The 25,335-nt window shown below is 51.1% G+C and overlaps 2 protein-coding genes across 10 annotated transcripts in view; one reads left to right on the top strand and one right to left on the bottom strand.

Annotated features, from left to right (window-relative positions):
- The window catches only part of TPCN1 (two pore segment channel 1), a 75,811-nt gene extending 72,072 nt beyond the window's left edge, over positions 1 to 3,739 (top strand). For all 7 annotated transcript variants that reach the window (XR_012420700.1, XR_012420699.1, XM_065524849.2 and 4 more), the window contains one exon: positions 1,210 to 3,739. Coding sequence is in view for 5 of the 7 variants with exons in the window: in XM_065524849.2 (XP_065380921.1) it covers positions 1,210 to 1,326 (117 nt within the window). In the remaining 2 variants the exon portion in view is untranslated. The remainder of the gene's footprint in view (positions 1 to 1,209) is intronic.
- A 579-nt stretch (positions 3,740 to 4,318) lies between these two features.
- SLC8B1 (solute carrier family 8 member B1) overlaps positions 4,319 to 25,335 on the bottom strand; it is a 38,209-nt gene continuing 17,192 nt past the window's right edge. For 2 of the 3 annotated variants that reach the window (XM_065524851.1, XM_065524852.1), the window contains 8 exons: positions 23,638 to 23,697; positions 23,221 to 23,351; positions 22,332 to 22,473; positions 17,361 to 17,482; positions 14,449 to 14,602; positions 12,961 to 13,041; positions 10,827 to 10,891; positions 4,319 to 5,411 (listed from right to left, as the gene is read on the bottom strand). In XM_065524851.1, coding sequence (XP_065380923.1) covers positions 5,214 to 5,411; positions 10,827 to 10,891; positions 12,961 to 13,041; positions 14,449 to 14,602; positions 17,361 to 17,482; positions 22,332 to 22,473; positions 23,221 to 23,351; positions 23,638 to 23,697 — 953 coding nt within the window. In that variant the 3' untranslated portion in view covers positions 4,319 to 5,213. The remainder of the gene's footprint in view (positions 5,412 to 10,826; positions 10,892 to 12,960; positions 13,042 to 14,448; positions 14,603 to 17,360; positions 17,483 to 22,331; positions 22,474 to 23,220; positions 23,352 to 23,637; positions 23,698 to 25,335) is intronic. The other variant, XM_074007960.1, reaches the window with a different exon arrangement.

Raw genomic sequence — 25,335 nt, forward strand, 5'->3', positions numbered from 1 at the left:
GGTCTTCTCAACCACCTCAGGGTTGCCAGGGCTCTGGGGAGCCTCTCCTACACCAGCTGTGGTGGCTTTGCTCTGTTTTCTGGCATTTTAACAGCTTGAAGCCCTTCTGTTTCACTAAAACGGTGACAACCAGGGTCCACACCTGAAAAGCAGAAGGTGCCATCCCCAAAGCAGCTTACACATTCTCTTCAGGAACACAAGAGACTCAGGCAGTGTTCTCTGAGCTGATGTGTAGTGGCTCACTGAACTTGGTATCACAGAGACATGGAAATAATAGAAGCGTTTGACCTTGGGCAAGTCACTCCATGCCTGTCTGTGCAAGCGGACAACTGTGCAGCAGCACCCACTCAGGTGTGGTCGGAGGGAGGTGTGCTGCCCTCGGCCTCTGCCCTTCTGCCTGTCCATCTGCTCCAGGCCTCAGTTTTCCCCTCTGTAAAACAAGGGGGTCAGAACTAGGCCATCTCAAAACTCTAAAAGTCTATGGTTCAGTCTTTTTAAAAGTAGGGTAGGGTATGGTGGTGCATGCCTGTATTCCCAGCTACTTGGGAGGATGAGGCGGGAGGATCACTTGAGCCCAGGAGTGGAAGGCTGCAGTGAGCCATACCTCGCCACTGCCCTCCAGCCTATGCCACACAGTGAGACTCTGTCTCCAAAAAAAAAGGAAATGTGGGGTATACTTCTTAATTCCTTAATTACCTGAATACCTCAGTCCCTGAAAATGTCAGAGGTTATAATCATGGCCTTGGGTGGTGCACTGTTGGATGTTTTCAGAATGACTTCACATTCCTGTTGGAGGGTGAAAGTTAGGTGAAGTATTAGCACAATACAGCTCTGAGCCTCAGTATCTCAGGTGTGAAATGGACACAATTCCTGCCAAGCTCAAAAGGGGTCCCTCAGGGGGACCCTTTAGTGAAGGGTTATGCTCACAAACAAGGGGCGAGGGTTGTTCCTGCTTGGACTTGTTGGAGAGCTGCTGTGTGCAAGCCTCCAGACACTAGGGAAATATTTCATTGTCATTTTTGCCTCTGGGGCCATATTCAAAATTCCCAGCATTTCTGGGCCTGTGACAGGGGAGTTTCAGTACCAGCTGGGTGAGGCTGGCAGCCCTGCCCCCTCCAGCCTGGATGCTGTGGGCTGTGTGACCTTGTGGGGTGGGCGGGGCACGGGGTGGGGTGCAGCCCTCAGCGCCCCCTCTGCTCTCTTCTCCAGGAGTGGTACGAGGAGCATGCCAGGGAGCAGGAGCAGCAGCGACAGCTCAGCAGCAGCGCAGCGCCCGCCACCGAGCAGCCCCCCAGCAGCCGCCAGCGCTCCCAGACTGTTACCTAGCCCAGTGCCCGAAAGCTCTCTCTTCTATGCAATAACACAATAGTATTACTCTACTGCGATGTACGGAACTGCGGTGTGTGTACACATACTCGCGTATATGCACATATTTATATACAGGAAGAAAGAAGACAGACAAGATGGGGCTTGGTTTATAACCACCTTGCCCTGTTTTCCTTAACTCCAGAAGCCAGTTTGGTGAGGGGTGGGGTGTGGCCACCAGGTCTGAGCTCTTCCTACTGTGGAAGGCTCCAGAAGCCCCTTCACAAGGAAACCCCTCACCTGGATCCAGTCGACTCTGCGGGGCTTGCCCCCCACGTGGGCTGGCCTCCATCGGCCATGTCCAAAGCCGTCACTGCTACTGCTTCAGGCTCACGTCCCCCCGACCTGATGGCATCCCCACCCCCTCTCCCTGCCGGCATGCCACAGGTTTCTGTGTTTTGCTTTTGGGACAGAACCACTTAGGAAGGAAAGAACTCCTGGTCTCCAGGGTGGTATTTCAGCTTCTGTGATAATGTCATGCAACACTCTTCGGGGACCAGTGCCCGGGATCTAATGGGAAGCGGAATTGGGGTGACTGTGCCCATGTGGCCAGAGCTCAGTTAGCCAGTTCCAGGCGGCCACAGACTACACTGACCAATCTCCTCTCTTGGCTCTGCAAGCCTCCCACCCAGCCTTCTCTGGCTTAACCCTTATTGACAAAAATCCTTCCACAGTGGCCTCCTTGGGGACCCAGACCCTGGAGGAAGGGGCATGAGGCAGGAGGTAGGGCCGATGTCTGTAACCCAGACCACTTCCTGGAATGGGCTCTTGACCAAATCCCTTTTTTGTGATTTACCCATTCAAGCAAAACAACATTTTGATTAAGGATTGTGCTAAGCTGAGTCCTTCACACATGTGCACTAGGAACAGGAGCAAACAGCACAAGGAGACGTTCCCTGTGGGACGCAGCAGCCCTGTGGCCGTGACCCAGCTCCCAGCCACGCTCCCTGGCTCTGCTTACACCAGAGATTGCAGTAGCAGGAGCTGTTGGTGCAGAAGTAGGTTCAGATGAACCCTCAGTTAACGTCACCACCCCCCTCTCCCGCCACAGTACCCACAGAGGCAGGGTCAGTGCAGAGGTTGCTTTGGTTCCGCTTTCCTGGGCCACAGAACAGAGCACAGCACAGGTTCCACAGCAGGAGCTGCAGCGGCAGCATGGAGGGTGCGGAGGGCAAGGAGTGCGCTGCTGGGCATTCCCGGCCACCCCGGCCCTCTGGTGCCTGCTTTCTGTGATTTCAGAAGGAAGGTGGACAGAGGCTCCCTCTGGCCTTGTCCTTTTCCCAGCCACCGAATGGGCGAGGTGGTACCCAACCCGAGGGGAGCAGTACCTGGACCCCCAACCTCTGCTCACCTCCAAGGCCAAGCTGGATCCCATAGCCAGCATGGCATGGTTCTCCCCTTCCCCTCTTCCCAGGTCAGGGGAGTTGGAGAAGTGGTGGGTGTTTGTTTTTAAAGCACAGCCCTTTGGGAAAATCACAAATTATTGAGAATCACTGTGATTCCCCCGGGAGTCAGACTGGCTTTGTCCTCTTCCTCTCTGGAGGGCCATGGGCCATCACCGGGAGCTCCACATCGAGCCCCAGGCCAGAACCCCTCCCTTTTGCAGAGAGGGAACTTTATTGCACAATTGGGTGCCTTTTAGCTTTTGTGTGTTGAAATGGGCATTTTGGAAGCAAGGGTCAAGGGACAGCTTCTAAAGGTGTGAGTCTCTGACCTGAGCATCTGGGCCTTGCCTCAGCCTTTTCTCCCCAGGGGTGGAAACCTGGAGGGGCCAGCAGCGCCCCGGGGTCTGCCCAGGGGAGTCGAGGCCCCCAGGTGGTAAGGCCTATTCCAGGAGGAGGGGGATCTCAGCCCTGTTCAGAGCAAGTTAATGTGTCCATCCGCCCAACCCTGTCCTGAGAAAGGACCTGGTTTTGGCCAGGACCCGACAAATGCCTAATGGCAGCAGTGTTAGCAGACCAGAGGTGGGCGCCCTTGTCATTGAGGCCAGGGACAGCTATCTCCAGGTTATGCCTGGACCCACCAAGCAGGGAGTTGGGGTCCCCCCACAGGCTGTGAGCTCTGTGGGCCCTGGGATGTGATCTAGCTCAGATGCCCTCTCGTCCTTGATGTCACAGTTGAGTGCACCCAAGTGACACTCACTGGCAGCCAGGGGCACAGCCTGGTGGTGGTGGCGGCAATAGAACCGTGCTCCTCCCCAGCTCCTCGCTTCCCCTCCCACAACCCCAGCCTTACTCCACCATGCAGACAATCATTTTGTACGGATCACAGGAGCAATGCTGTACGGTTTTGTACACTGGTGATTTGTTTCCTAGAAAACCCACTATGTCTCTGGATTTCTGGCATATTAATAAAAGAGCCTCTGCTTTGTAAACACGGTTGCTGCCTCTTGACTTCCGTGGTTTTGGGTACTGTCAGGAGAGTGGTCCCATCTAAGGCCATGGCCACTCCTGATGCTGCCTCAGCCCCACCCTGAGTCGGGACCTGGCCCCAGGTGAGGAAGAACTGGTGATAGTTGGGGGTATCATTTTCTCTACACTTGAAATTTTGAATTTTTTTATTTGGAAAAAAGACAGTTGAATCCCTTTTCTTTACCAGCATAAGGCAGTCAGGCAAACCTGAGAGTTGCTTATTTCGGCAACATAAGGCAGGGTCACTGCATGACAGTAAGAAGGCACGAGGTCCCCTCATCTGTCCTTTCCCAGCTCACAGGCCTTGGAACCCCGCCCAGGGTCCCCCCTGAGGGAGGCACAGGCACGGTCCTACTGACTCCTGCTTGGCAGCTGGAGAAGCCCAAGTTCCAGCACAAACAAAGGAGTTTGTGGACAGTCGGGGCAGAATCCTGGAGGGAGTGCCTGAGCCGCCATCCCATGTGGCAGCTGCTGGCGTAGCAGTGCCTCGGGCTGACGTCGTTTTGGGAGCAAGTGGGTTCAGTGAAGTGTATTGCCATGAATGGCACCTGCTGCTTTTGGCTTTATTAACGTGGCAAGGAGAAATTCAAAATTAAGTATGTCTTGAATTCTGTTTCTGGCAGATGGTGCAGCTCTGGAGCTCAGCCCTTGGCGGCCTGATTCCCAGGGGTCCAAGCCACCCTTGTTCTCTGAGTCAGGGTTGGGCAGCCACTTGTGCCCTAAAAAGGTGCCAGAAGGCCTGAAGCCCAGGCAAGGGGAATGGGCAGCGCCTGTGTCTCAGGGGTACCTCCAGCATGGCCTGGAACACACCCAGCTGTCCCCTTCCCCCAAACTCCAGACCTTCTCAGAGGGGCTCTGGGGGTCATTCAAGGGGGCCTTCTAGCTTCTCTCTGGAACCCTTTGTCCAGAGCAAAGCCCGGTTTCCAAGGTCCCCACGGCAAGGCTGTTAGATGCTGGCAGCAAGAGGTACAGAGCAGGCCGGGCGCCGTGGCTCATGCCTGTAATCCCAGCACTTTGGGAGGCCGAGGCGGGCGGATCACGAGGTCAGGAGATCAAGACTGTCCTGACTAACACGGTGAAACCCCATCTCTACTAAAAATACAAAATAGCCAGGCGTGGTGGCTGGCGCCTGTAGTCCCAGCTACTTGGGAGGCTGAGGCAGGAGAATAGCGTGAATCTGGGAGGCGGAGCTTGCAGTGAGCCGAGATCATGCCACTGCACTCCAGCCTGGGCAACAGAGCAAGACTCCGTCTCAAAAAAAAAAAAAGTACAGAGCAGTTCTCTCAGCTCCCAGCAGTGACCTCGGATCTCCAGCAGCAAGGGGCATGCTCTCATGTCCACAGGGGCCTTGCAGAAATGCTGCAGTCCCTGGGCCTCCCCCAGCAGGAGGGGCGGGGCTCCTGCCTGCAGTGAGGCCATAGCACTAAGCAGCTTCAGTCACGTGCTTTTCAGGCGAATCACTCCAAATTCAGTGAGGAGGGCCACGACAAGGAAGTTCAGGTAGAATAGGAGCAGGCAAATGCCGTAGACTCTGCTGAGCTGGAAGCACTGCAATGGGACTGAGACCAGGGAGAAGACGAGGCTGAGCCCCAGGGCGCCTGCCAGGACCCACACCAGCAGTCCATCTGGCTCCAGCTGTGGAAGAATGAGGGGAGAGAGGCTGGGTCACTGCCCGTCACAGGCCCCGCCCCATCTGCAGCCAACATAACAATGCACCCTCAGCAACAATGCAACCTCAACAATGCACCCTCAACAACAATGCACCCTCAACAACAATGTACCCTCAACAGCAATGCAGCCTCAACAGCAATGGAACTTCAACAGCAATGAACCCTCAACAACAATGCAGCCTCAATAACAATGCAACCTCAACAACAATGCACCCTCAACAACAATGCAGCCTCAACAACAATGCACCCTCAACAACAATGCACCCTCAACAACAATGAAACCTCAACAACAATGCACCCTCAACAACAATGCAACCTCAACAACAGTGCAGCCTCAACAATGCACCCTCAACAACAATGCAGCCTCAACAACAATGCAGCCTCAACGACAATGCACCCTCAACAACAATGCAGCCTCAACAACAATGCAGCCTCAACAACAATGGAACCTCAACAACAATGCACTCTCAACAACAATGCACCCTCAACAACAATGCAGCCTCAACAACAATGCACCCTCAACAACAATGCAGCCTCAACAATGGAACCTCAACAATGCACCCTCAACAACAATGCACCCTCAACAACAATGCACCCTCAACAACAATGCAGCCTCAAAAATGCACCCTCAACAATGCAGCCTCAATAACAATGCACCCTCAACAACAATGCACCCTCAACAACAATGCACCCTCAACAGCAATGGAACCTCAACAGCAATGAACCCTCAACAACAATGCAGCCTCAACAATGCACCCTCAACAACAATGCAGCCTCAACAATGGAACCTCAACAACAATGCACCCTCAACAACAATGCAGCCTCAACAACAATGCACCCTCAACAACAATGCAGCCTCAACAATGGAACCTCAACAATGCACCCTCAACAACAATGCAGCCTCAAAAATGCACCCTCAACAATGCAGCCTCAATAACAATGCACCCTCAACAACAATGCACCCTCAACAACAATGCACCCTCAACAGCGATGGAACCTCAACAGCAATGAACCCTCAACAACAATGCAGCCTCAACAATGCACCCTCAACAACAATGCAGCCTCAACAATGCAGCCTCAATAACAATGCACCCTCAACAATGCAGCCTCAACAATGCAGTCTCAATAACAATGCAACCTCAACAACAACGCAGCCTCAACAACAATGCACCCTCAACAACAATGCACCCTCAACAACAATGCATCTTCAGCAATGCAGCCTCAACAATAATGCAGCCTCAACAACAATGCAATCTCGGCTGAGCACAGTGGCTCATGTCTGTAATTTCAGCACTTTGGGAGGCTGAGGCAGGTGGATCACCTGAGATCAGGAGTTCAAGACCAGCCTGGCCAATATGGTGAAACCCTGTATCTACTAAAAATACAAAAATTAGCCAGGCATGGCGGTGTGCTACTGGGGAGGCTGAGGCAGGAGAATCACTTGAACTCAGGAAGTGGAGGTTGCAGTAAGCCGACATCGTGCTACTGTACTCCAGCCTGGGTGACCGAGTAAGACCCTGTCTCAAAAAAATAAATAAATAAATAAAAATAACAACAACAACAATGCAGCCTCAACAATGTTTGAGGGTACCAACTGGGGGCCAGTTGGGGAAGACTGGCCTGCAGCAGCCCGGCCTGCCCTGTGGGACGGCAGGCCCCACCCTAAAGTTACCCAGACATGGCCCCAGAAGTTTCCAGACTCAGAAGCAGCAGGGAAAGGGAACATTCTCTTCCAACTTCAGCCAGGTCCACCTGCCTGGGTGCCTCTCCCCTGCCTCGAGTCAGATGTCATTATAATTCCCTCTGTTTTTAACACTGAACTCTAGTCAATGACATGCACAAGCGGATGTCCACCACTTACTGTGAAGTGCATCAAGAAACAACATAGATGTGTTAGGCCGGGAACGGTGGCTCACGCCTATAATCCCAACACCTTGGGAGGCCAAAGCGGGCAGATCACTTGAGGTCAGGAGTTCGAGACCAGCCTGACCAACATGGTGAAACCCCATCTCTATTAAAAATGCCAAAATTAGCCAGATGCGGTGGCATGTGCCTGTAATCCCAGCTACTTGGGATGCTGAGGCAGGAGAATCACTTGAACCTGGGAGGCGGAGGCTGCAGCAAGCCAAGATTGCACCACTGCACTCCAGCCTGGGTGACAGAGCAAGACTCCATCTCAAAAAAAAAAAAAGGACAGATGGAGGCATAGACAGACAGGCATGGACAGACAGATGACAAAGCAAAGGCAGCCAAACGTAAACAGTAGAGCCTGGGTGGTGGGAATATGTGTGTCTATCATACAAGTCTTTTAACTGTTCTATGTTTGAGTTTTCATAATAAAATGGAAAAAATCTTTATGAGGCGCTTTTTTTTTTTTTTTTTTTTGACTTGGAGTCTCATTCTTGTCACCCAGCCTGGAGTGCAATGGCACGATCTCGGCTCACAGCAGCCTCCACCTCCCAGGTTCAAGTGATTCTCCTGCCTCAGCCTCCTGAGTAGCTGGGCTTACAGGTATCCGCCACCATGCCTGGCTAATTTTTTTGTATTTTTAGTAGAGATGGGGTTTTACCATGTTGGCCAGGCCGGTCTTAAACTCCTAACGTCAAGTGATCCACCCACCTTGGCCTCCCAAAGTGCTGGGATTACAGGCATGAACCACCATACCCAGCCCTTAAGGTTTTTTAAAAAATGGCAGCTATAAGTATCTATTGCGTGCCTGCTCTATGCCAGGCATTGTGCGAAGGGCCTAACAGACACTGTCGTCTTTGATCTAACAATAGTCTTGTATGGTGGGTACTAGGATGGACTCCATTTTACAGATGAGGAAACCAAGACTCTCAGACTTGAATGACTTGTCCAAGGTGCTCAGCAGCACAAGGCCTGGCACCTCAGCCTGACTCTGAACTTGGAAGGATGCCGCCTTCTGGGTGAAGGAGGGGATGGATGAATGTTAGAGGAGTGGTAGCAGCAGAAATGAATGAGCAAGAGCCAAAGTGTCAGGCACAAGACAGGCTCCTCTGCGGGAGAAGGAGGAGCTGACCGCAATTGCCATTCTCTAGAACTGGGGAGGAGCCTGCAGATTTCAGCTGCAGGTTTTTATATATGCAGTAGGATAAGTAGTGCCCCACCCCCAACAAAGTCACGCCCATCCAGAAGCTCAGCATGTGGCCTTGCTTGGAATAGGGTCATTGCAAATATAATAAGCTAAGGGTTTCAAGATACAATCACCTTGGACTTAGGGTGGCCCCTAAATCCAATGACTCGTGTCTCCGTAAGAAGAAGAGAGAGATGGCCATGGGAACACAGAGGCAGAGACTGCAGTGATGGGCCCACTGGGCAGGGAACGCCCGGAGCCACCAGCAGCTGGAAGAGGCGAGGAAGGATCCTCCCCCGGAGTTTGGAGGCAGCACTGCCCGGCTGACGCCTTATTGCAAACTTTTGGCCTCCAGAACTGTGAGAGACTCAATTTTTGCTGTTGTCAGCCCCCTGGTTTGTGGTTATTTATGACAGTGCTAGGGAACTAACACAATCTATGGTATACATGTCACACATGGTTGCTGACACATTTTCAAGCAGTACAGAAGAGTAAAAGGGATTGAATGTCCCCTCCCCACTTCTCTTCCTTCCACACTTAGCAGGCATCCAACACACAGGAAGACAACACGAGGTACTGTGCAGGGTGTTTCCAGGCACTGTGGCCTTTCATCCTCCCAGCCGCCTGCATCCTTCTCATCTCCAACCCACAGATGAAGAAACTGACAGAGTAAGTGACAGAGCCCAAATCTAAGTGCAAGCTCTTAACCAATGCCTATCCTCCCTCCCTCCCCATGGGGTGCCATATTACACACACCTGTGGACACACACCCCTCTAGACATGTGCATCAATTCTGAAAACAGAGATGGGGCCGTACAATATGTGAGTGTTTCAAAGCGACTTGTGGTTTTCAACCAACATCCTTCCATGTTGATGTCTCATGCAATTTAACGGCAGGAGCATTTCCTAAACTCAGCACAAAGGCGGTGGACACACACAGACACACACATTTCCTAAACTCAGCACAAAGGCGGTGGACACACACAGACACACACATTTCCTAAACTCAGCACAAAGGCGGTGGACACACACAGACACACACATTTCCTAAACTCAGCACAAAGGCGGTGAACACACACACACACACACACACACACACACACACACACATACACCCGAGAAAAGAGGAAATAGGTCCCCTGAGGGGCCAACCCTAAAGCCTCATTACCTGGAACTGCCCTAGACTCTACCATGAAAGGGAACCTATTAAACCGATAAAGAGGGTCAACAAAGTTTGCAGAGGGTGTTTACCTTTCAGAAAAGAAAACTTTTCAAGCCCTAAGTAGCTGTTTGCTTGTAGGCATGACCAGTGTGAAAGAACCGCCCTGCCCCCAGCTAATAGGCTCTGCTGAGAGCCTATTCAACAACTTGTGCCTCTTGCCTCTGGGAGAAACGGGAGACTTTGTTCGGCCTCATAACACTCCAAGTGCTTTCCCACCGCGAGGCTTAAAACCAGCCCCCAGGCCATCTCTTCCTCCCCAGCCTACGTCTTCCTTGCTGAGCCTCCCAACTCAAGTCCTCCAGAATAGAGATGCAGGAATGGGACTGCCGGCTTGCGGCTCAGGGGTCCAATCTGCCTCCCATTCACAGGGTTTTGTTTGCATGCGAGGCAGATTTTCAAATAGAAAACAATTCACCTAGGAATCTCGATTTCTTCTCTAGAGGACCTGGAATATCTGGCCACATGCTACCCTCCCAAATCACCCAATTTCTGTCACCTCCCCTGTGGGCAGCGCTGGGATATGGTGCTCAGCCCGGCCCTTCCCCCTGCATGCTTATCCAGGAAGCTCAGCTGGTGTCATCAATCTCATTTTACAGGGGAGGACATTGAGACCCAGAGATGTCCTAACTCCATTTTTTTTTTTTTCTGAGATGAAGTCTCACTCTGTCGCCCAGGCTGGAGTGCAGTGGCGCGATCTCGGCTTACTGTGATCTCCACCTCCTGGGTTCCAGTGATTCTCCTGCCTCAGCCTCCCAAATAGCTGAGATTACAGGTGTGCACCACCACACCTGGCTAATTTTTGTATTTTTAGTGGAGAGATGGGGTTTCATCATGTCAGCCAGGCTGGTCTGGAACTCCTGACCTCAAGTGATATTCTGCCTCAGTCTGCCAAAGTGCTGGGATTATAGGCATGAGCTACCACACCCGGCCCTAGCTCACTCAAAGTCATACAGCCAGGGACCTAAGTGATGGCAACCAGATCCAAACCCAAGGCCTTCCTGCCCCTTCCCATGTCAAGCTACATCTTGGTTATATACACTTGTAAACTTACAAGGAATACTCACCTTCACCTCTGTGTGGCTCCGGGAGATCTGGAGCAGACAGCCCAGCCCCACGCCCACGAGGATGTCTGCAGCCCAGCTCAGGAAGCTTTGCTGGAATGGCCTGCACATAACCCAACCACATAGCCCTTTCCTCCTACTGCGTTCATCTCCGGGGCTTGGAATGCCATGGCAAGAATACACTTGGGCCAGGTGCAGTGGCTCACACCTATAATCCCAGCACTTTGGGAGGCCGAGGCAGGAGGATCACTAGAGGCCAGGAGTTTGAGACCAGCCTGGGCAATAGAGTGAGACCTGTCTCAAAAAAAAATTTGGTGGGGGTTGGACGAAGACAAGTGCAGTGGTGTGAACACGGCTCACTGCAGCCTCGACCTCCTAGGCTTAGTGATTCTCCCACCTCAACCTCCCAAGTAGCTGGGATCACAGGCATACGCCTGGCTAATTTTTTAATTTTTTTTGTAGAGATGGGGTCTTGCTATGTTACCCAGGCAAATCTCAAATTCCTGGGCTCAAGTGATCCCCATGCCTCAGCCTCCCAAAGTGCTGGGATTACAGGTATGAACCACCGTGCCCAGACCTACAAAAAAATGAACTTACTTGGCTTTCTTTATGCCCAACTCCCCCTTTCCCCAAACACCCTATCTGAGGAGACCCTATTCATTTAGGCCTTTAAGAAGATGGGTGTTGAGTACGTGTTGCAGTCAGTCTCTAAGGACCAAACACCTTAGGGTGCCAGGAATGCTTGGCCCATGTAAGCACTCAGTAGGTGGGGAAACAGGGGCCAGGAGAGGTGAAGGGACTGCCCCCAGTCCCTAGAGGGACTGGTGATGGTGTATGAGCCAAGGCCATCTCTAGGGGTTGTTCAGGGCTCCCTCCTTCACAGCCAACCTGGGAGGTCAGGCGAGGCTGCAGCCCGAAAGCCAGAAGTAGGCCTCAGTGGGCACAAAAGGGCCACCAAGGGTCCTGCTCAGCCTGGGAGTTAAAAGGGCAGGCATCACAGTCCCTGTAGTTAGCTTGTTTTGCCAGCCAGCTGCTCACACTGCAGCCCCTGGTGAGGCTCTGTCATCATGGAGCCTGGAGAGAGCCACCCTTCAGGTGCTTTGTGATCATCTTTCTTTCTTTAGCAGCCAACAATATCCACTGTTGGCTGAATGCCTTCCGTGTGCCAGGCACTGTCTGGAACCCACGACCATCTGGTTTCAAAGCTCTTTCTCTTCATAGCCCCAGGTTGGCTATATCCATCCTTTCTATATAGATCAAAAGTTGGCAAACATCAGCCCTCTAGCCAAATTTGGCCCACTAACTGATTTTATAAAGTTTTATTGGAACAGAGCCATGGCCATTGACTTATGCATTGTCTGTGCCTGTTTCTGCACTACAGCAGCAGAGCTGAGTAGCTGCAAAACTGCCTCCATGGCGCCCAAAGTCTAAAATATTTATTCTTTGGGCCGGGCGTGGTGGCTCATGCCTGTAATCCCAGCACTTGGAGGCTGAGGCCAGCAGATCATTTGAGGTGAGGAGTTTGAGAACAGCCTGGTCAACATAGTGAAACCCTGTCTCTACTAAAAATACAAAAATTAGCTGGGCATGGAGGCACGCGCCTATAGTCCCAGCTACTTGGGAGGCTAAGACAGGAGAATTGCTTGAACCCAGGAGGCAGAAATTACAGTGAGCCGAGATCGTGCCACTGCACTCCAGCCTGGGTGACAGAGCGAGACTCTGTCTCAAAAAAAGTATTCTCTGACCCTTTTAGAAAACGTCTGCCAACCCCTAGCATAGACCATGACATGTCCCTGTGAGCAAGAGAGAAAGGGTCTTCCATAGAACACGTAAGCTCATCCTGTGGGCGCCTGCTTCTCACACCATTCACCGCCCTAATAATAACAGCTGCTGTCTGCTGAGCCCCTACCAGGGACCAAGAATTTCATTCACCTTATTGGATCCTTACAACACCCCCGTAGGAGGTTAGCACTCCCCAAAATCCCTATTTTAAAGCCTTGGAGGCTGAGGGCCAGGCAGCCACGTTACCTGCCCCAGGTATTACACCAAGAGCCAATCCTCAGGGTGGGGCACGGAGCACTCCGCACCCATGGCTGTGACACCAGTGCTAAGGCCAAGAACAGACCACAAAGGATACTGAAGATGATACCGCCAAAGCAGGCGGAGAACGCCATCCGCGGGTAGCCCTGGCGGGCCAGCGTGAAATCCGAGAAGGCATCTGCGCAGGAACAAGAGGGGCCTGCAGTGGTGAGTCGCTTCCCCTGCCCTCCCTGGTCATCCACGCCTTCATTCTCACCCACGGCCATTCAGGCAACAAACATAGATGGATGCCCACGTGTGCCTGGGCACTAGCTGGTGGGGTGCTGTGTGAAGGGGCACAGCACCTCGGAAGACACACTTCCCTCCTTAATTCCTTTACCCCACTCTTTCCCACCAGCAATAACTTCGCAGGTGTGAAAAACGCGGCTACCAGCTGGGTACGGTGGCTCACGCCTGTAATCCCAGCACTTTGGGAGGCCAAGATAGATGGATCACCTGAGGTCAGGAGTTCGAGACCAGCCTGGCCAACGTGATGAAACCCCGTCTCTACTAAAAATACAAAAATTAGCCGGGTGTGGTGGTGGGCGCCTATAATCCCAGCTATTGAGGAGGCTGAGGCAGGAGAATTGCTTGAACCTGGGAGGCAGAGGTTGCAGCAACGAGCCAAGATCACACCATTGCACTCCAGCCTGGGCAACAGAGCAAGACTCCATCTCAAAAAAAAAGAACAGGCCGGGCGCGGTGGCTCAAGCCTGTAATCCCAGCACTTTGGGAGGCCGAGACGGGCGGATCACGAGGTCAGGAGATCGAGACCATCCTGGCTAACACCGTGAAACCCCGTCTCTACTAAAAATACAAAAAACTAGCCGGGCGAGGTGGCGGGCGCCTGTAGTCCCAGCTACTCCGGAGGCTGAGGCAGGAGAATGGCCTAAACCCGGGAGGCGGAGCTTGCAGTGAGCTGAGATCCGGCCACTGCACTCCAGCCCGGGCTACAGAGCAAGACTCCGTCTCAAAAAAAAAAAAAAAGAACAAAAAACCAAAAAAAACCACAGTTACCAATTTTTCAAAGTCTCATCTGCTGCTAACATGCACAGCACCTCCACATGAATTAGAAGAAGGTGCTCAAAAAGGTGAGTGGAGGAGGGGCTAGATTTCAGCTCCTTCATCCTCTTGTCTGGATGCTCTAGAGCAGTGCATAAACTGGCCAACCGTACCTGGCTGCTACAGCTAGGCAAGGGTGTATGTATGTAAGTGTGAATGCCTGCGTGTCACACACCCATGTACACATCAAGCATGGCTGGCTGCAATGGGATCCACGTCCTGCCTGAAATCTGGGAGCCACCGAGCATCCCCGCATCAGAGGGTGGGGAAGCGGCAGGAGCCTCTATAGAGTTTCTTGGTCCAACTACAGTCAGGACCATCTCACCCCGATGCTGGCCACTTCACCGTGACAGGGGACACTGTACAGGTGCAGAGGGCAGACACCCTGGACACCCCTGCCCGGATGCGACTCTGGCTGGGGGAGGAAAGAGCTAAGATGTGGCCGCACTGATCCCCCACTCAATCCCACCCAGCCCTGAGTCACCTCCAATGCTGTTCCCCCAGGCCAGCAGCGTGAGCCCCAGCACGGTGTTGCTCAGCCGGAAGACCACGCCCAGGGACCGCAAGATGTTCACCACCTCTGTGGCGGCCGCGTTGATCCACAGAGCGCTGGTCAGAAAGCCCAGGAAAGCAAAGAGCTGCGGAGGGAATGGTTTGCTATGGGACCAAGGCCAGCCCCAACAGGGACACAGCCTCAGTTCCTCACCTGTGAAATGGGATAACAGTATCTACCTCATGAGCTTATTATGAGTGTAAAACACGTTACTATAAGCATTGGTGCCTGCACATAGTTAGTGCTCAATAAAACGTTGAGTTCAATATTATTTTCTTTTTTCCTTAACAAACTCCCTTTCAGGCCACGCATGGTGGCTCACGCCTGTAATCGCAGCACTATGGGAGGCCGAGGCGGGCAGATCACCTGAGATGAGGAGTTCAAGACCAACCTGGCCAACAAGGTGAAACCTTGTCTCTACTAAAAATACAAAAATTGGTCGGGCTGGTGTCACACACCTGTAATGCCAGCTACTCGAGAAGCTGAGGTGGGAGAATTGCTTGAAGCCAGGAGGCAGAAGTTGCAATGAGCCTAGATAGTGCCAGTGTACTCCAGCCTGGGCGACTGAGTGAGACTCTGTCTCAAAAAAAAAACAAAACAAAAAACAAAACAAAACCAAAAAATCGGCCGGGCGCGGTGGCTCAAGCCTGTAATCCCAGCACTTTGGGAGGCCAAGGCGGGCGGATCACGAGGTCAGGAGATCGAGACCATCCTGGCTAACACGGTGAAACCCCGTCTCTACTAAAAATACAAAAAGAAATTAGCCGGGCGTGGTGGCGGCGCCTGTAGTCCCAGCTACTCCGGAGGCTGAGGCAGGAGAATGGCGTGAACCTGGGAGGCGGAGCTTGCAGTGAGCCGAGATCGCGCCACTGCACTCCAGTCTGGGCGACAGAGCGAGACTCCGTCTCAAAAAAAACAAAAAAAAACAAAAAAAAAAACAAAAAAAAAAACAAAAAATCCTCCCTTTCATATACTAAAAAAAAAAAAATATTATTTTGTCTGGAAAGGGTTCCCTATCACTTTCATCAGATTTCCAGTCTATGAACCAAACACCCCCCCTCATCCCCAAAAGTATCCTTGTACTCCTAAGCAGTCACTCCCCAGCCCCACCCCGCCAGCCCAGCGCGACCACCACTCTGCTCTCTCTGTCTCGGAATGTGCCTCATGGACATTTCACAACAATGGAATCCCACAGTGTGTGACCCTCTGCTTCAGTCTTCTCTCACTTATGCATCATGTTTTCAAGGGTCATCCATGTTGTGGCACACATCAGTACTTGAAAAAATAGTGAAAGACAATTTTCCCTAAGTAGTAAAAAGCAACTTCCCTAAACGATCCATTTGCTGAAAATTCAACACCCTTCGGTTGATACATTCACTGAGAGTTTCCAATAATAAAAACTAAAATTTAAAAAAATCACTAAGTACTAAAAAATGAAAATTCTAAGTAAACTTTTTTTTTAGGATGATGTCTCACTCTGTTGTCCAGGCTGGAATGCAGCGGCGCGATCTCGGCACACTGCAACCTCCACCTCCTGGGTTCAAGCGATTCTCCTGCCTCAGCCATCCAAGTAGCTGGGATTACAGGTGCCCACGACCATGTGCGGCTAATTTTTCTATTTTTAGTAGAGACAGGGTTTCAACATGTTGGCCAGACTGGTCTAGAACTCCTGATCTCAGGTGATCCACCCGTCTCGGCCTCCCAAAGTGTTGGGATTACAGGTATGAGCCACCAAGCTCAGCCAAAATAAAAATATTAAGTAAACATTTTTTTTTTTTTGAAACAGAGTCTCACTCTGTCACCCAGGCTGAAGTGCCATGATGCGATCTCAGCTCACTGCAACCTCTGCCTCCCAGGTTCAAGTGATTCTCCTGCCTCAGCCTCCCAAGTAGCTGAGATTACAGGCGCCTGCCACCACACCCAGCTAATTTAACATTAAGTAAACTTTTAAGGAAAAAGTCTCTGGACAAACTCCCTAAATATTCCTTAGAGTGCATAGACTAGGGAAAATGGAAAAAGACACCCACAAAGGCCATACCATACTATCCCTGGAATGCCTTTGGAAACCCAAGGCTAGGCGCAGTGGCTCACGCCCGTAATCCTAGCACTTTGGGAAGCTGAGGCAGGAGGATTGCTTGAGGCCAGGAGTTTGAGAGTAGTCTGGGCAACATAGTGAGACCTCGTCTTTACAAAAAACATACAAAAATTAGCTGGGTGTGGTGGCTCGTGCCTGTAGTCCCATCTACTTGGGAGGCTGAGGTGGGAGGATGGCTTCAGCCCAGGAGGTCGAGGCTGCAGTGAGCAATGATTGCACCACTGAACTCCAGCCTGGACAGCAGAGGGAGACCCTGTCTTGAAAAAAAGGAAATCACATATTGTAGGATTCTATTTATATAAAATGTCCGTGATAGGCAAACCCACAGAGACAGAGAGCGGAGTCGTGGTTGCCAGAGGCTATGTGGGGGGTGGGGAAACGGGGAGTGACTCATGGGCATGAGGTCTCTTTTTGGGGTGATGAAATTCTCTAAAATTGACTGTGATGATTACACAACTCTGTAACTATAATAAAAAACATTAAATTGTATACTTTAAATGGGTAAATTGCATGGTATGTGAATTACATCTCAACAAAATTAAGCTATTACCAAAAAAAAACCAAAAAAACAAAAAAAAAACCCTGCGCAGAAACAAAAACTCTCAAAAGCAGCTTTAAAGTTCAGTTACCTGTCTTTGTGCGACTCCTGATCAAACTGGTCAAAGTGCCTCAGAGATGCAGACAGGACATCTGCGTGGGAGACCTCAGTATCCCTCTCCCCCCATCTCGGAGATCCCGGGCTTCTTACCCAGTGAAGCTTGGGGGGCTGGCTGTCAGATGTGGCAAAAAAGGTCACTGAAGCCAAAGCTGTGCCTGCGATCACCACCACAACCCAGACAGGAACGAGGCCGCCTATCTCATAGACACCATCTGCAAAGGGACAGAAAGGGACCTGGTACCTTCCCAGCTGCCTCAACACCCACTTACAACAGACTGTTTGGATGTCAGGTGGATGCTTGCTATCTGCCCAGCCCTGTCCTAGACACTTCAAGGGGACGGAAAAATTAAAAATGCAGCCCCTGCCCTCAAGTTAGTCACATTTGAAAGACAATAGAGACACACAAAAATTACTCTCTCCAGCCTGTTGCTGTGGAACTAGGATAGGAATGGCTAGAACCACTAACACGATCACCCTCTTCCACCTCCGTGGCAGACATCACTAATCAAGCACAATACTTCCATGCAACTGCATTTCCAGGCAGCCCCCTCCAGCCAGGTACTACCAGTGGATGGCATTGCTCCATGAGATGAGCCTGACGGTCAAACCCAGCCTCCCCACAAAGAGGTACCCAAGTAAGTCCACTCTATCATCCAATCCATTAACAAATATGAAGATTCCAGAGGCTTCATATTAAACACCAAAGGGAGATACCCTAAGGTGAGGAGAACACTCTAGAATTCCCCACACATCACCCTTTTCACCACTAGGAGTCGGTACTGGTCTTAAAGACAATGAATGGTTCAAATGCTCATCTACCTGCATCAAGACCCTTCGTTTGTTCTTTTTTTAGTCTAGCTAAAAAATGTCAGTGGGCTTAAGAATTACGTGAGGAGGCTGGGCGCAGTGACTTATGCCTATAATCCCAGCACTTTGGGAGGCCACAGCATGCAGATCGCTTGAGCCCAGGAGTTCAAGACCAGCCTGGGCAACATGGTGCGACCCCACCTCTACAACAAATACAAAAATTAGACCGGGCGTGGTGGCTCACACCTGCAATCCCAGCCCTTGGGGAAGCTGAGACGGGCGGATCACCTGAGGTCTGGAGTTCGAGACCAGCCTGGCCAAGGTGGCAAAACCCTGTCTCTACTAAAAATACAAAAATTAGCCGGGGGTGGTGGCACACACCTGCAGTCCCAGTTACTCAGGAAGCTAAGGCAGGAGAATCACTTGAACCCAGGAGGTGGAGGATGCAATGAGCCAAGATCGTGCCACTGTACTCCAGCTTGGGCAACAGAGAAAGACTCCATCTCAAAAAAAAAAAAAAAATTAGCTGGGTGTGGTGGTGGGCACCTCTGGTCCCAGCTACTTGGGAGGCTAAAGTGGAAGGATCACTTGAGCCCTGAGAGGTGGCAGTTGCAGGGAACCTAAATTGCACCACTGTATTCCAGCCTGGGCAACAGAGTGAGATCTTGTCTCAAAAAAAAAAAAAAAAAAAAAAAAAATTATGCGAGTGGGCAAAATACACAAAATTGTGTACACAATCCGTTATGAGTGATTGTCAAGGGGGATTTTTTTTTTTTTTTTTTTTTTTGAGATAGGGTCTCGTTCTGTCAACCAAGCTGGAGTGCACTGGCATAATCACAGCTCACTGCAGCCTCAAACTCCTGGGCTCAAGCCATCCTCCCACCTCAGCTTCCTGAGTAGTTGGGACTGCAGGTGTGTGCCACTGTACCCAGCTCCTGAGATAATTTTGCCAGCATGGGATTTTTACCTCAGTGCTGGCTTTGGATCCAGACGCCTGGGTTGGAAGCCCTTTCCATGTATTTGCCACTCCTGTGCTAGAGAAATTTTAGGAGGTGGCTGGGGCGTGAAGACACTGAGGATCTGAGCTGAGTGTTAAGCAGAGAGGGGTACAAGGACTCTGTGAGAAGAGGGGAGTTGGGTAAAATGGAATCAAGCAGACGTGCGCCAGGAATAGCACAGAAAAGTCTGTAGGAGGCAGCTGGCTCAGAGTCTCAGAGGCCTTGGCCGGGTGTGGTGGCTCACGCCTATAATCCCAGCACTTTGGGAAGCTGAGGCCGGCGGATCGCCGAAGGTCAGGAGTTCAAGACCAGCCTGGCCAACATAGTGAAACCTCATCTCTACTAAAAATACAAAAATTAGCCAGGGGTGGTGGCACCTGCCTGTAATCCCAGCTACTTAGGAGACTGAGGCAGAAGAATCGTTTGAACCTGGGAGGTGGGGGGTACAGTGGACCGAGATCGCACCACTGCGCAATGAGAGCCATGGATTTTTCTCAAGAGGTACTGGGGAGCCATGGAGGTCTTTGAGTGGAGGAGTGACCACAACATATGAAAAGCAGCACTTTACAAAGATGGCTCTTGGGAAGGCCTAGAGACGGGGAAGTTGGAGGCTGCTGCTGGGGAGGCTCACCTTGAGTCACAGCACCCCCTCGGGCTGGGAGCCAGTCCAGGGGTTTCCTCCAGACAGTGCTCAGCCCAGATGGGGTCAAGAGTGCTTTAGCCGGAACCAGTCTTTCCCCAGGATGCACCTGCTACCACTAGATGGTGTTAAGGCCATGTGGTCAAGATACTATATGCTGCAGAACCATCTCTCAGGAAAGGGATTCCTTCTTCAGTTCTACCCAGGCTGGAGTGCAGTGGTACAGTCTCGGCTCACTGCAGCCTCTGCCTCCTGGGTTCAAGTGATTGTCCTGTCTCAACTTCCCAAGTAGCTGGGATTACAGATGCCCATCACCATGCCTGGCTAGTTTTTGTATTTTTAATAGAGACAGGGTTTCATCATGTTGGCCAGGCTGGTCTTGAACTCCTGACCTCGAGTGATCCTCCTGCCTCAGCCTACCAAAGTGCTGGGATTATGGGCGTGAGCCACCATGCCCCGCCGGTGGTTTACATTTATTGTGTTTATTTTTGCAGTTACCTTAAATTTATTGGAAATGATGCAATTCTATTACAGTTTCCTATTGATGCAGGTGACACAGTTTCCTTTTCAATAAATTTGCCTTTAAAAAAAAAAAAAGTCTGAAGCTGGGTGCAATAGTGCGTGCCTTAGTCCCAGCTACTCAATGGAGCCCAGAAGTTCAGGACCAGCCTGGACAACATAACGAGCTGATTTAAGAAAAATATAAAATGTGGCCAAGCGCAGTGGCTCACGCCTATAATCCCAGCACTTTGGGAGGCCGAGGTGGCTGGATCACCTGAGGTCAAGAGTTCAAGACCAGCCTGGCCAACATGGTGAAACCCCATCTCTACTAAAAACACAAAAATCAGCTGGGCATGGCGGCAGGTGCTTGTAGTCCCAACTACTCAGAAGGCTGAGACAGGAGGATTGCTTACCCCAGAGGTGGTGGTTGCAGTGAGCCGAGATTGTGCCACTGCACTCCAGCCTGGGTGACAGAGTGATTCTGTCTCAAGAAAAACAAAGAAAAATATCAAATGTAATAGTACAGAGTAAGAGAAAAATTGGGAAGATGGTCTGTGAATGACTGATGTGTGGGAATCACTCTTTTAAGAAACCACAACACATACAAAAATTAGTCAAGCGTGGTGGCAGGTGCCTGTAATCCCAGCTACTTGGGAGGCTGAGGCAGGGGAATTGCTTGAGCCCTGGAGGTGGAGGTTAGAGTGCGCTGAGATCGCGCCACTGTACTCGGGCCTGGGTGACAGTCAGACTCCATTTCAAAATAAAATAAAATAAAATAAAATAAAATAAAAATAAATAAATAAATAAAGATGCCACATCGCTTGTGAAAGCAAGTCCCTGGATTTGCCCTGGCCTGAAGGGCAAGGCTTCCCCGCTCCGTAGAGAATGGATGAAGAATGGAGGACTGTGATGAACCAGACGGCCCTAGGGGGTGGCCCTTTTCAGCTCTGAGTCACTATCAATCACCTCTCCTCCTATCTCCTTCCCTCTATGCCTGCATCCTCCCACAAACCAGGGGAGAAATTCACAGGGAATGTGGCAAGGAGGCTGTTTCATCCCGATGGAGTTTCATCCTGGCTCTGTTATAGCGCACAACACCACGCCCAGCCAGGCATTCGCACCAGAGTCCTACTCCCACCTCCAGGCAATGCCCCTGGGCTGAGGGGGAGGAGCCTAGATGATAGGAAACAGACAGCATGAGATACTAAAGTTAGACAACAGGAAGAAACCTGGGTAGCAGGAGTTAGAAGACGACAGACAAGCCTGAGCATTTCCTCGGCCAGAGCAGGGCAAGAAAGAAAAGGACATTCTGGGGCAGATGGGAAAATTCAAATGCCAGTGGGGAGAGCAGCCAGGTCACACAAATGAGGGAACACAAACGAGGGAAGGAAGCTCAGCCCGGAGCACCCAACAGGCAATGGAGGGGACTGTGATGGTTCAGGCCGCAGGCACCCCACAGGGGGTGCCCCTTCTCTGCTCCAGCCAGTTTTGCCTTCAGGAATGTGGCCCAGATCTTGAGAAGCCAAAATCCAGATTTTAATGTAAAATCCCCCAATTTTTAAATGCAGGCAAACAAGCCAGAGGACTGGATTTGGCCCTGGGGTCACCTGTTTTGCAGCCTCCATCTGGGGCCAGCAAGATTGGATCAACGGACTGCAGGCGGTCCCCTGGGTGAACTTCCAGGCTGGTGTCCCTTATGGCACAAGCACATAGTAAGCACCTGCTGTATATCCAGTTTTCTGCCTCTAGCCCAAACCTCCCTCATGTGGTTGAGAAGAAAACTCCACCGTGCATGGTGGCTCATGTCTGTAATCCCAGCATTTCGGAAGGCCAAGATGGACGGATCACTTGAGGTCAGGAATTTAAGACCAGCCTGGCCATCATGGTGAAATCCCGTCTCTACGAAAAATACAAAAATTAGCCGGGCATGGTAGTGCACGCCTGTAATTCCAGTTGCCCGGGAGGATGAGACAGGATGATCACTTGAACCCGAGAGGCGGAAGAAGGCTGCAATGAGCTGAGATCGTGCCACTGTACTCCAGCCTGGGTGGAAGAAAACTCCAGAACGTGGGAAGGAGGTGGAAGGTGGGCTGGCCCAGGCTGGGGGATACTCACAGGTCCCCGACTGCAGGGTCAGGACCACAACCAGGGGGCTGATAACCAGATGCAGACAGTTGAGGGGCCGTTTCCAGTTCCGGTCATCCTTGTCCGGGTCCACGACAGGGACTGTGAGAAGCAGCAGGAACTCCACAGGCAGCTGTCAAGGGGGCAAAGGTGGGAGGGTGTCGGCAGGGAAGCCTGAATCCCAGATGCCACAGACGGACTTCAGTGACTCAAGAGCTCGGCCGTTTGTTGCTGAAGCACGGACTATGTGCGGGTCCCAGGCTAAGCGCCCGGTTGCCTCTAGCTACTGGGACAAATGACCACAAACAGAGCGACTGTCAACAGCACAAATGTATTCTTGGACAGTTCTGGAGGGCAGAAGTCCTGAAGTCAAGTTGTTAGCCGGACTGTTCCTTCTGGAAGCTCTAGGGGAGAATGAGGGTCCTTCCAGCAGCTTCCAGGGGCCGCCTGCCTTCCTGGCCCCACATCATTCCACCCTGTGCTCCTGTCGCCACTTCTCAGTCTCTGACTCTGACCCTCCTGCCTCCCTCTTTCCCTGTGCCAACCCCTGTGATGACACTGGGCCCACTGGATATAAGCCAGGCTCATCTCAAGATCTTTAATCACATCTGCAAAGGCCTTTCTGCCATAAAGGTAACATATTCCCAGGTTTCAGAGGTTAGGATATGGATGTCTTTGGGGGCCACTAGAGGGCAGAGCCCCAGGTCAAGTCATCAGCCAAGCTCCATGCCTCAGTTTCCCCATCAAATCCTAAGTCATGTACTCTGAGAAGGTCTCAGTGGACCCCATGCCCTCCCCCTCATAGAGCTGGAGAGGGTAGCGTGACCACTGTCTTGCCGCTCTCACAAGGCTGTGAGCCTGGCTCCAGGAACCCCCCTACCTTGAAGACTTTGAGGGCTTTCCAGTATGCTGACTTCCTTCTCCACTTCATGTAATCCAGGGGATTGAGGGCCCGGGCCAGGATCTGAGCCGTGGTCTCCTGGTAGAAGAACAGCGGCCGGTACTCGTCACCTGTGTGCAGGGGGCCGGGTGGTGAGGTGTGCCTGCAGCTGACTTGGTCTCCAGGAAACCTTCCCCGCTCCATCCCACCAGTCCTCTCAGCCCTAGGGGAGGAGGCAAAGCCCAGCACCTAGCAGAGGGCATACAACCCTGGCCCTTGGCTCATTTGAGCTGCAGTGAGAGGTGGGGCCAATCTGGAGCCTCATTCCTGGAGCCCAGGTCTTGGAGGGACCCATCTGTCCACCCCCAGCCTTTCCCTGTTACCCCCACCCCAGCTGGGCACAGGGCATGGACTCACCGTAGTCATAGCTGTTGCTATTAGAAGATACCCGGTCCTCCTCGGAGTCTGAGAGGATCTCTGCAGGAGAGAGGCCCAGCTACATACAGAACCCAGACCGTTCTCAAGGGAGCACACTGGGACAGAGCAGGTTTAGGGGTGCAAGTGTTCAGGCCATCTTATTTACTTAGTTATTTGGGACAGGATCTTCGTCTGTCACCCAGGCTGGAGTGCAGTGGCATGATCATGGCTCACTGCAGCCTCGACCTCCTGGGCTCACTCTATCCTCCCACCTCAGCCTCCCGAGTAGCTGAGACTACGCCCAGCTAATTTAAAAAAATTTTTTTAGAGATGGAGTCTTGCTATGTTGGCCAGGCTGGTCTCAAACTCCTGGCCTCAGCAGTCTACCCGCCTCAGCCTCCTAAAGCGATGGCATCACAGGCATGCACCACTGCGCCCAGCCATGTCCAGGCCCTCTTTATTTTGGATTTCTAGCAGTCTGCATGCGTGCTCAGGAATTCTTACACAATGAAAAAGTCTAACTCATCAAACATGGCCAAATGTAAGCATGCAGCTATAATGCTAAAATTAATAGGGGCATTCAAAAACACAACTCAAACATTTATTGACTTCAGTGCTGTCCTTTTCAGAATCTGGAACCTATACTATTTTTCTCTTCTCAGGAGGCCTGTGGATGCTGAGAGGCCTGGGACCTGTAAGGAGGGGCCTGAAAGGAAAATGGCCCACCTCGAGTGAGAAGTCAGTCAGCTCTAGCCCTGATTCTGCCTCTGAGTACGTTGCATGTGTGTTATGTATCTGTGTCCATGTATTTGTTTGTGCGTGTGTGCATGTATTTGTATGTGTGTGTTGTATAGGTGCGTGGATTTGTGTATGTGTACTATGTGCTGTGTATTTGTGTGTGCATGCATTTGTGTGTGTTGTGTATGTGTGTATGAATTTGTGTATGTATATGTTGTGTATTTGTATGCATTTATGTTTGTGTGTGTGTTGTGTATGTGCATGCATGTATTTGTGTTGCATATGTGTGTGTGCATGTATCTGTGTTGCATATGTGTGTGCTGTGTATACATATTTGTATATGTGCGTGTTGTGTGTATGCACGTATTTTTGTGTGTTGGAAGCGTTATGTGGACACAAATATGTGTGTCCACATATTTGTATATGTGTGGGCACGTATCTGTGTGGAGAATGTGTGCTCATATATTTGTGTGTGTTGTATGTGCATGAGAGTTTGTATGTGCTGTGTATCTGTGTATGTGTGTGCATGTATTCATATAGTGTTGTGTGTACATTTGTGTGTGTACATGTTGTGTATGTGTGCACGTATTTGTGCATTGCATGTGTGTGCACATCTATTCGTATGTGTGTTGTGTATGTGTGTGCATGTATTTGTATATGTGTATGTGTATGGGTTTGTATCTTTATATGTGTGTGTGTATATTGTGTGTGTGGGTTGTATATGTGTGTGCATGTATTTGTATATGTGTGTGTTGTATATGTACACATATTTGTGTGTGTGTATTGTATATGTGTGTGCATGTATTTGTGTATGTGTGTGTTGTGTATGTGTGCATGTATTTGTCTATGTATATGTTGGGTGTATGTGTGTGCATGTATATGTGTGCACATATATGTGAGTCGTGTATTTGTGTATGTGTGTGCAGGTATGTGTGCATGTATTTATATATGGGTGTGAGT

Source organism: Macaca fascicularis, chromosome 11, assembly GCF_037993035.2.
Source record: "Macaca fascicularis isolate 582-1 chromosome 11, T2T-MFA8v1.1".
NCBI lineage: Eukaryota > Metazoa > Chordata > Mammalia > Primates > Cercopithecidae > Macaca > Macaca fascicularis.